The sequence below is a fragment of the Periplaneta americana genome, chromosome 7 (assembly GCF_040183065.1).
Source record: "Periplaneta americana isolate PAMFEO1 chromosome 7, P.americana_PAMFEO1_priV1, whole genome shotgun sequence".
NCBI lineage: Eukaryota > Metazoa > Arthropoda > Insecta > Blattodea > Blattidae > Periplaneta > Periplaneta americana.
The window spans coordinates 146,478,884-146,491,122 of NC_091123.1; the positions used below are offsets into that span (position 1 = coordinate 146,478,884).

Here is a 12,239-nt window from a genome sequence, read left to right on the forward strand (position 1 = left end):
GAACTTAATATAATAGAACGATCGGAGTGCAACCAAGCGTTACGATACATCGTTATTATGAATTTAGCGACACTTGTATACAATGAAGTATTCCAATACTGCCTCAAAAGAGCTTACCAGTCTGTAGATTTCTTTAGTTTGGCTTGATATGAGTCCGAGAAGTTTAGACACAATATTGCAAGAAGAACTAATCTTCTTTTCAGATCATTGTTGGCTATTATGTATTCAGTATTACGCTGTTGCGTATCACAAAATAAATGAATGAAGAAAAATGTACCTTAGCACACCTACAATTATTTAAAAAATCCTACAATTTTAAAAAATCTAAAGAAAATGTAGGTTGCCTTTTTTTTCTGCTGAGGCACAGGTATTCCGATACAGTTCTAGCGAGCCCAGGTTATATTCTCAGCAGACAATAACTGCCTATTTATCTGTCTTATAAAACCTAGACGTGCTATCTTTTATTGTTTATGACTATGAAGTTTCGCTAATTTAAATTGTAGGCCTATAGAGTTTGTTTAGAATCCTCACAGATCTGAAGATGGAACGGCACAAAGATTAAAACATTTAGTATAGGCCTAGGTGATAATATTGTTACTATGTCATTGCCATTTGATACCATAGTATTGTTGTTTATTGTTATCATCTACAGTATTTTATCGGTGTCTGGTCAACCGTTTGTTAATGAGCCCAGTTGCTGTTATGACTTCATGATTTTAAATAGCCGACAATTGTGTGGAAATAGGACTTACAACAAAAAAAATGTCACTTTATTCATAAAAATACATTTATTTATTTAAAAAGAAAATTAAGATGTTACGCCGTAATTTTCAGTCATAAGCCTGTAGAATGAAGTTAGGGCACAGAGCCTTCACGTTAATCTGTTTAGTGCTGCAAATCTTTTTAGACCGTTAGCACATTATCTGTTGCGTAGCAATGCTGAATATGACCAATTCACATCTGCTGAGTCAAAACCATTACTTATAAAAATAATTGCGTAAAAGAAACGCAATGGCATACACAATAGTAATATGCGTTACAAGAGCGGTATGTTGAAGTTTTCATGTTCGAGGAAAAGTTCGAAAAAGCGAAACGTAGTTGAGCTTTTTTAATTTCCGAGAATTGAAGGAAAACATACCGCTCGTGTATCGTACATTATTTTGTGCGAAGATCGTTTATTACATACCTGAAAGAGGAATTTCTAATTAGTTGCAATGAAATCCCCATCTTGGTTTCTGTTCAATGACGGCAAATTTGTAAAACAAAAATATCGATCTTCAACATTGTTGCTTTAAAATGTTTTCTGTGTTTACTATACTCCAGCAAGCCGTGATATACGTCTGTCTTTTTTTCCCCCCAGTCCATAAATGCGAACTTAAAACAAACGGTAAGGTTATGTAATGATTTATTTTTCATTTTAATATTTTAACAATTTTATTTATATAACATATTGCAGTAATAACATCGGCATCTGGAATCTTGTTGATTTTTTTCACGGCTTCCTTAATGTTACTTGCATCACGAATCCAGTAACTTTAGTGGAGTTGTAGAGTTTACTTAATTTTTGCAAATATTTAAAAACAATAATTAACAGTGCAATTTAGGTGAAATTGCAGTGGTAAGTTTCCAATTTATAATTATTACTATATTGAATGTCTCTAAAAATAATATGTTAGAGGCCTAAAGCAGTAAAATCAATATGTCACTTAAGCGGTAAGAAGAGGGAAATTGTTATGTGTGTAAGGTTGGGAATACTGAATGTGGAATTTTAGACTTACCGTGGATTGGTTTTGTGCGGAAATCAAGCAAATACGCACGATCTCGCACAAAAATAGTTGCATTGGCCTTAATTTGTTACAGAGTCGAAGTAAACTTTGCCTGAGCAACCGAATTGAAGCAGGAGGAAAGAGTGTCGTGATGTGAAACCCTGTTCTTTGTGACTGACAGGTTACGAAATGGTGCCTTTATTTTTATACAACTTATCTAGGCCTGACTTTTAACAGGTTCAGCGACTTCAATATTCTGACATATTTGAATAACTTCATATTTATCTTTGTAATCTATTGGATATGAAGAGTTCGCGGGAAAAACGATGAATGTCACAGTTTTGTTAAGGTTGATGTCATTATCTAATTCAATGTATCACTAAGAAATTTAATGTTGTTCTTATGAAAAATGGTAAAAAGGAGAATTATCATCACGAATACAGTAATCCTTTCCTTTATTTTCTATATAAACAGCACTACATCTTGCAGTTATAGACTCAATTAGATCATTATCTAATCCTTAACAGAAATGTGACAATCATCGTTTTTCCCGCGAACTCTTCATATATTTTCAGCTTCTGTTTTCTTTCATGACATTACATAATCTAACGAGTAGGTAATTTCGATCGATGATGCAGACAGTTTCCACTTGAATGCTATGTAGGTACAGTATTTAGGTGTTGTAATATTAGATAGTAAGAGTGTTTGGAAAGATCAAAATGAAAATACCGTAAATAGAGACAATGCAGTACTTTCAGAAATAGATAAATATTTGACTAAACATAAAAAGCAAAAATTTAAATTATATTAAATTTACAGAGCGACAACTGAAGCAAAGATATTTGATAATATAGAAATCAGGAGAAATGACGTATACCGAGTATATCTGTCGTCGATTTGCAAAAGGGGACATGTTCAAAATGACGAAGTGTTGGAAAATCGCAAAAATTATAACTAAGTTAACAAATTAAAATATGTTTTTTTTTTCTAATTATATCACTATGGATACATACATTCAGAATCTATGAACATTTTAATTTTTTAAGTCTGCTATGGTTTTTTTTGTTTTTTTACGATTTCCCAACACTTTGTCATTTTGGACGTGCCCTCTTTTGCAAATCGACGACAGATATATCGATAGGGTAAGATCAAAATTTTTAGATATTCCGTGGAACTCCTGAAATATGGCGGTCAGACTTGAAATGAATATGGATATTTTTTATTTATTTTACGACGCTTTATCAACAGCTTAGGTTATTTAGCGTCTGAATGAGATGAAGGTAATAATGCCGGTGAAATGAGTCCGGAGTCCAACACCGAAAGTTACCCAGCATTTGCTCATATTGGGTTGAGGGAAAATCCCAGAAAAAACCTCAACCAGATAACTTGCCCCGACCGGGAATCAAACCCGGGCCACCTGGTTTCACAGCCAGACTTGCTAACCGTTACTCCACAGGTGTGTACAGATATGGATAGTAGCTTGGGACTATTTTGGTTAAGAAAATTAAAATTTTGAGTTATATTATGGAGAAAGAATAAAATTATAGAGTGAAAAACTGTATAAAATTTCTACGCGCGACGAAAATAAAGTCTAATTGGCTAAGAGAATTAGAATGTAACATCAGCAGATCAGGAATAAAGTGGGTATGGCAGGTAATAGGTTTAATGAATATAAATTTAATAGGTAAAATTATAAATAGGAGGGGTAATGAGATAGGGAGGCAGGAAGTGTTCAGTAAACAAATGCCGGTCATTAAGTAAGTAGTCGACCTGGTTGGCGAGTTGGTATAGCGCTGGCCTTCTATGCCCAAGGTTATGAGTTCGATCTCGGACCAGGTCAATGGCATTTAAGTGTGCTTAAATGCGACAGGCTCATGTCAGTAGATTTACTGGCATGTAAAAGAACTCCTGCGGGACAAAATTCCGGCACATCCGGCGACGCTGATATAATCTCTGCAGCTGCGAGCGTCGTTAAATAAAACATAACATTTCTAAGTAAGAACAGAAAAATAAAAATAGTAGGCCTATGGGGACAGGAGAATATATAAGAACTAACACCTGGGAGGAATTTGGGGATTAAGGAACAGAAGAAGAAACATCGAAAAATATGTAAGCCCAAGTTCGTTCTGCAGACAAAAAGAGGACGTTATGCATATTCTACTATTTTTTTTTGCTTGGTTATTTAACGACGGTGGTTTCTACTATCTTACCCCAAAAATTGTAGGATAAGAAAAATATTCATTGAAGAGACAATTCTAAAACTAAATTTAAGAGTAGCTTATAGAAAATTACGTAGATCTTAAAAAAAAAAAGAAAGAAAGCACAAGAAAATATGAAAATGTTTTTATATCGATGGAGTTGAACAGCAACCTCCTATGTCAAAATATTCAATTTTAAAGGAGAGAGAGAAAAATATATCAGTATCTTGATAACGAACAAATATCTGACGTAAGAGGGTATTTAAATATCTCCTTGTGAAGTTTGTATCCATGCCTTGACATAAATGTGTTTGCAGAAGATTCGGAAAGACTTTTTTGATAGGGATAGAGTGAAATCTCATTTTGTGTCAATTTTTTTAAATACAAGGTTGCTATTGAACACCATCGATTAGTAAAGAAGAAATTGATGGAGAAAACTAATTTATTTATAGCCTAAGTATATTCATCATAAAATTGATTTGTTTTTACTAATACTACTGCTAATACAGTTAAATTTACCTTAATTATTTTTTTCTACATTTCTACAAGGTATGTTACCTATGTTTAACAAAATTAGGTTTGGTATAAGATTTTTTTTGTTCGCATGTGTCACGTGTCCGTGTAGAACAACATGGTTATCATTATCATGAGTGGTCGTGGCCGATTAAAACATTATCTGAGCTTTTCTTTACAGAAATGGCCTTGGGCATCGAACCCCGTAGCAGCCGATGTCACGGTCGGTCGAGGCCTATCTAAAGTGGCTTGGAGAGGTGGCCCGCGAGACGTGATTGGCTGTCTGTGGGTGGGCAAGGGGAGGGGATTGCTGCCGGCTTGTCTCCAGTCGCGCCGCTCTCCAGATTCAAACGTCGTCGAGACGTCTTGGTGGTCACAAGTGTCCAATTGAAATTATCCACGCGGCGGCAGCATGAGGGAGATCGTCCACCTGCAGGCTGGCCAGTGCGGCAACCAGATCGGCGCCAAGGTCGGTGGAACTTCATTTCTCTGACTGACTTTTTGATAATCTTGTCATTTTTTCAATAATTACCGTACGTTAAAAACTTTGGCAGTTTTTGTGCTCGTTACGTCAAATTCATTCACTGAGAAGACTGTTCTAGTTGTACGGTCAGGTCTTCATAAAATTATGACCAATGATTTAGTTGAAAAAAAATTACAGGAGCTCACCTTATCAATTTAGAAATCCTTATGTTTCTGACATGCTTACGTTTTTACTTTCCGGAACGGCGTTCCGGTGCATTTCAGTCCAATTAATCTATGATTATTAGTAAGTTCCTGCCGGTATGTTGCGAGTCTTTTCGTCAGTGGGAGTAACTATATCGATCAAGTTGCGTAAACTTCATATTCCTTACTTCTTACGAAGTGAGGATTCTTATTACGGACTTGTCATGAAGTATTCTATCTGGTAATCAAATATTTGTTTCAGTAGCACAACGGCTGGATTTATACCTCTGTCAAACCATATACTCGTTAGCTATGTATGTATTTTGGGGGGAGTTGTTACACTATATAAAGTTTAAAGGCGTTATCTATATCTGCAATGCAGATTGAATAATAAAATATATGTTATTAAACTTTGCCAACCGATTTATAATAATTTAATTATGCAAATAGACCAAATGTTTGGGGAGGGGTAGACTCCCCTTCGTTCCCTCCCGCTGACAGCGCCTGTGTTTAAATTATCCATCCATATGCTTAAAATACGAGGAAAAAGTTGACAATCTCAACTTTCAAAATGGCTACTACTGACGTGTAACTGGAAAAAAAGTTGGGACATCAGCATTTTTCATTTATTTCGAAATGCACAACTCTTACAAGACATGAATAAAAAAACTAGATGCCCCACATAATACCTTCATTCAGCATTTCCATGACATATTAGTATTGCACATACAATCTACAGCAGTTTCCTTTTCTAGAACTTGGCAATACATTTTAATACGTTTTAATGGAGCGTTCAAATCGACTTGAATACGCTTACCGTATTTAATACGATCCCTGTTTTGATGCAATTTTCGTTACATATTGAAAACTAGTTGAATACGGAAACTGAAGTTTGGAAGTAATGTTGGTTAACCTGTCACCGATGACGTGTTAGCATGTTGGTCATCCTGTAGACCTTGCTTTTTTTAAATGTCGCACATGAAAATTTAATAGGCTTTTTGTGGCTGTCAGTGTAGAATGGTAATAATGGCTTTTAGGAAAATACAAAATGTTTTAACACGATTTTTCAACATACAAAATTGTACTTGCATTTGGTAAAACAGACTACAGAACAAATAAATGATTATTCACGCGATTAGCTTATTGGAATTGTTTTGAATACGATACACGTTGTCGTGCAACTCAAATATTGAATAGATCAGATCCCACATTTTAGATTCATCGACTTTGAAACTCAGATAGTTTTGAACCCGTACTAATTATTAAATTGTTTTCAAAAATTTCCTAGAACGACTTCCCTGGGTCATAAAGTCTCTCTCTGCCATCTCTAAATGAAATGAACTCTTCAGCTTTAACTTTCCAGGATCAACATATCTAGCTTAACTAACTTCTCTGCTAACCCATTCTAACCTTGTCACTATTCTGTCTTCTGTTGCATAGCCTCTCATCTAACACAGTCTAAACTTTTTTACATTTATCGACTCCATGTCGCTTATCTATCCTCCCCCCTCCCCGTCTAACCTAAACTAACGTGCCCAACCTTTAACTCGCAATATTTATGTAAATATACGCTGGCGGAGGGTAAAGCAGTGCAACACGATTCCTATGATCAATGCCATCACTAATATGTACCAGAAATGGTAAACCCATGGTGCCAAGTCGACCTGGGTGGCGAGTTGGTATAGTGCTGACCTTCTATGCCCAAGGTTGCGGGTTCGATCCCGGGCCAGGTCAATGGCATTTAAGTGTGCTTAAATGCGACAGGCTCATTTCAGTAGATTTACTGGCATGTAAAAACTCTTGCGGGACAAAATTCCGGCACATTCGGCGACGCTGATATAACCTCTGCAGTTGCGAGCGTCGTTAAATAAAACATAACATTCCCATGGTGCCATTAAAGCATATAATTACCGGATTAAAAGTATTAATAATAATAATAATAATAATAATAACTATAACTATAACTAGTAAATTATTCTCATAATATTGGTGAGTGATGGACTAACATCTAGTTCATACCTTTCACTTTTGTTTTCCTAATAAAGGGATTTCCTTATAGGGATGGGTAAACTGCCCCAGAAACATTTTTACGACGAGTAGATCATTCATGATTCGGCTGCATGGTCCTGATAATGGGAACTTCAAATAACCAACCTACGGAGATATGCTTTACTCCTGGTTGGAAATCCAAAATTTGTTCAGAGTACATTTCTTCATGGCTCTCTTAAAATTTAATTACCATTATTTTCATACATAAAGAAACATTTTTACGACGAGTAGATCATTCATGATTCGGCTGCATGGTCCTGATAATGGGAACTTCAAATAGCCAACCTACGGAGATATGCTTTACTCCTGGTTGGAAATCCAAAATTTGTTCAGAATACATTTCTTCATGGCTCTCTTAAAATTTAATTACCATTATTTTCATACATAAAGACTGCATCAACTCTTGGAATATTAAGATTGCATGCTGAATTCCTACATATGTAGCTCTTCTGAAAGAAAAATATAATAATAATAATAATAATAATAATAATAATAATAATAATAATAATAATAATAATAATAATAAATACGGTAATAATGGCGATGATTACCAATAGCCATTACCAAAAATAGTAAGAAATTAAATAAAAATGCTATAACAACACATGAAGCAGTAGTTACAGGATTTACATTAAATTTCTTTTTTTGGACTTCGTGGTGTCTTCAGTCTTGCGGGGTACTGAATAAATCCCAAGGACAGAAGGAAGGATTAATGCCAGAAAAGAATCTAATTAGCGTATCGACCATTTCATTTGTTTGTTTATTTTTTTTAATAGAACCATATCATTATTTCTCAAATTGGGAACTTCGTGTAAGATTGATTGTTGACTGAAATAAATTCGTTAGTTCTGTTATAACTCTTCTGTAAACAATTAGGTTTCGTAGAGTAACTAAACAAACGTTCTGTTATCTAAACATATATGATTGAGCAGAGCTAGTTTATAAACATAGATGGTCAGTTCAAAAGTCAACAGTGCAGTTACCGGGATCTGGGGGGCGGTCATAATCTCGAGAAATCACGGAGAGACTGATTCGTAGTGTTACCCAAGGAAAGTAGTATATTCTAGTTTCCTTCGTATTCCCTGTAGGCTATGTATACAGAAAGTCTGAGAAATCATTCGCTTTTTTTTTTCTATATTTGACAAGATGAGGGCCATGCTTAGATTTTTATCGAGCGAGTTTGAAGGGAGGGAGAATTTTTTTTTTTCATAGTCAGACTTCTTAAAAGTTGTTCATTACTTACAAAATCAAGATTTCATGCGATGTGTCTATACCTCCGGTATTGTATGGCTATCACATTGAAATATTTCAGTTCCTAACTTGCCGTTTTCTTTCCAAATTGAGTGAGGGTTAAGTCCCCAACCCCTTCCCCTTATGCACGACCTAGCACAAATATTACATTATTGTACTAAGATTTTGTTGCCTTAAAGAGGGTCATTTTTCCAGGGTCTCTTTCTGTAAGTATTTTCCAGGATAAACTAAATTACGTTGTAACGTTGTAATTTAGTGTGTATGCATTTTGGAGTCTTTTATGAATGTTGAAATACTGAACCTAACTTTGTATTTGGTAGCAACGAACTCTCCCCTTTCGAGTGTCATGGTTATTTAGCTGTGAAGGTAGTAGGGGAGAACGGGCTCTATTCTGATATCGTACGGCTGTGTTTGAAAAACAAGAGTTGTAACCTCAGTTGTATGAAATGTTTGGACATAGTCTAAATTTAGAAGTATAAAAAAATTTCCGGCGTTTTCTCCCAGTTCATGAGCATGAAACATTTTCACTGGTTTTGAGTTCGCTAATGTTTCCTGCCGGCTAGGAAATTGCCATCGTGCGGTCAGAACATTTAAGCAAATCTCGGTCTTGTAGATCCAGAAAGTTCTCGGGTTGCCCAGGAGCCTTGTTTACGAGAACAAAAGAGGAGCTGAATGGCGTGTAGGGAGCACAACTTCCCTCTACCCTCGGCAGGCGATTGAATGGGGCCACACTCACAGCTGCATGGAAGCCCATGTTCGCTCCCATTGATGCGCAAACCGGTCCGGTCCCCACACATCTGGTAGCAGCTGATGCTGAACAAATTCGCCAACTCAATCGGTGCACACACGCTATAGTGTACCAGGTTCGCATCCCCGAGGCAGCGGAAGTCGTTCACGCTCTGTCGCGTTGCTTGAACTTGAAGCCATGCCAGTGAGGATGTGCTTCGCTCGATGTTTTCTGAACTAATAAAAGTTGGTATTTTCTGAACGTTCGCATTGTACGCCTGTGTTGAAGCTGAGCTGTAACGCTGGGTTTGGATTCCGTCTTGGTATTAATGTTAATACTGGGAAACTACAGGGACATCATTTTATTTTTACTAACTTTTTTAATTTTAACCTGGCTATACCTTTGGATTAACGGTTTAGAACCGGAAACATCGTTTGCTACCCTTTTCCAAAACTGCAGTTCGATGATACTGGCGTAAAATACAAGCAAATCACTTTACTAGGTACAGGAGGGAAGAAAAGTAGTTCATCCATTTACGTAAACTAGGAAATATCACGATTTTGAGTTTGATAATTTTCATTAGGTTTTTGTTTAATCAAAATACAGTACTGTATTAACAATAAGCGTTTTTGTTCACGAACTGAGCTATCCGTTCGGACGTATTCATTATGCAGTGTATATTATACTGTCTACAGCACATTAGCGTACAATATAGTGAATGAAGTTGAATTGGAAAAATAATCCTAATATGGATATTTAAACACATTTTTGAAAATGGTGACCGTTTATTTCGATACAGGCTTCAGTTCTTTTGTGCATATTATCGCACTATAGACTATTGCATCTAATTCCAATGACCAGTTTCGTCCTTCGTACTAGTAACTCGTGTTGAAATAATTCTGTACCTAGGCTACTCTATAAAGCATTACCTTACGTACTGTAAATTCAATCTTCACTTCTGCGCGACCCGCACAGATAAAATTACTCAGACATGCTATCTACTATCCGTCCAAGTGGTTATGCCGCAGGATCGTAGAAAGGGGAGAAATCACGTGACAGTTAATTACTTAACGAGGTCCTTTAATTTAAGTTATTTAAAAAAGTTTTATAATATTACGTAGACGTCCAATTCCTAACAGAAATTAATCTTTTCAGAAAAGAGCTAAGACAGCCCAGCTACTAGCCTTTACAGAGGGCGAGCAGAAGCAGGTGGGGGAAAATCGGGATGCGACGTAGGCAAACGGACGACAGTACCTGTGCGAAAATATGACTCATGGCGAAGTGTATCAACATCAGTTAAAAACGCAGTAATCATAGATTACGAAACGACGGTTAAACAGTAACAGTGGTTAAAATGTAATTTCTGTGCACCATTCACAATTACCGATTACTTAAACATGGCTAGCTGACACCTCATTTAACCAGAGTAATGTCTATGATGGTACACTGTTTCTACAAAATTACTAAAGGAAAGCATCCATACCGCTGCAAAGATAAGTCAACGTCTAAAAACGGCTGTGCTCACTCCGTGCTACATCGAAATGAACGTGTCCTACATTTTCGTTTTGCATTTGTTTGCCTTTGGGCGCTGTTATATTTGCGAGTTGCATTTCTTTGCTTTTCAGTGCTGTTAGGTTAAAATCGTAGAAAATAGAAAATTGAATGCAAAAATGATTATATCCCAATGTGAGGTTGAAGTATCGATAGACTCAATTACTAGATTTAAATATATTATATATACAAAGATGGAATATCTATAAAGGAAAAAGATGCAGAAGATTAGTAGGAATGTGTATACGATCCAGGACCCCATTTACACGAGGGAACTGTTCATTATCCCAAGATCCATCCATAACCTCTCTTTGTTCAGCCAGTGACATGGAGAAAGAGATATTCGAGTATTCCCCCTTTTAGTACACAGAAAATAAGTTACATAGAATCGTAATATAAGCAACCGATCCATAGGAGAAATATGACTTTTTGTGTTATTTCAAGTGATCCATTTGTACATTTTGATAAACGAAATACCTCCTGAAATTTTCTGTCACCTAATTCCTCGTAAGAATTCTCTCTTTCCACTAAAGAAACTTCACGTTCATGCTCTATCCAAGAAATTCAAGTAGGCTACTGTGCGATAATAATTGTCTTCGAAATAAACATCTGTGGCTCTGGCCGCCATTTTGCTTTACTTGCTCTACTAATCACTGGTTATCTCTTTTATAACCGCTCGAATATGGCCGGTTAGAGATTACTGTGGTTAACCTCCTATTTAAGTCGTAACCGAGGTCGATCCACTGTAAAAATGCTTAACCAGTGGTTAGGTGACAATTTTAACCGGTTATTACACTAACCGACGTTGATGCACGTGGGCATCAATATTGAAAGCTCTTTCGTCACTGGAAAACGCGAACACATTTCTGGAACGTACTAGACTCACTCAGTACTGTTTATTGTATGCGGTCTTGGTTCTGTGTGGAGGACAGTGTTGGAAATTCATTAGTAGAATTGGTGAGAGTGAAGTACATTCAAAACTCAGGTACAATAAAAATTGAAGTAAAAATAAAATTATGTCCCTGTAGATGTTTAATGAAACCCATAAAAGTCTTAGACTCGACACGGTGTTACAGGTACAGACTGTGAACCATTTTTTAAAATACCGTTTAAAACTGTATTGTCATATTTGACTACCCATCAGCTGCATTTAGTTTGCTACGAGAGTCCAGATAACCGAAGGAATAACGTACTATACTTCGTTCCATACACTACGTTTTCATGGAATATTCAATTCGATCTGAATACGATCCTTGTTTTCATGCAATTTTCGTTACGTATTGAAAACGATCTGAGTACGGAAGCTGAAGTTTCGAAAGTAGTTATGTTGGTTAACATGTCATCGACATATTAGCGTGTTGGTCACTGCAGGCATTAGCTAGTAAAATTTATAAACAATGTTGCGTTTTTCAAATGTGGCGCATGAAAACTTAATATTCTGGCTGTTAATGAATAATGGTAATATTGACTTTTAGGAAAACACGAAATATGTTTTACAACACTCTTTTTCAACATATT

At 36.1% G+C, this 12,239-nt stretch overlaps 1 protein-coding gene across 2 annotated transcripts in view; it reads left to right on the forward strand.

The window, feature by feature from the left end:
* The first annotated feature begins 4,787 nt into the window (after positions 1-4,787).
* Positions 4,788-12,239, forward strand: part of LOC138703538 (tubulin beta-1 chain-like) — a 59,395-nt gene continuing 51,943 nt past the window's right edge. For both annotated transcript variants that reach the window (XM_069831487.1, XM_069831488.1), the window contains exon 1: positions 4,788-4,946. In XM_069831487.1, coding sequence (XP_069687588.1) covers positions 4,890-4,946 — 57 coding nt within the window. In that variant the 5' untranslated portion in view covers positions 4,788-4,889. The remainder of the gene's footprint in view (positions 4,947-12,239) is intronic.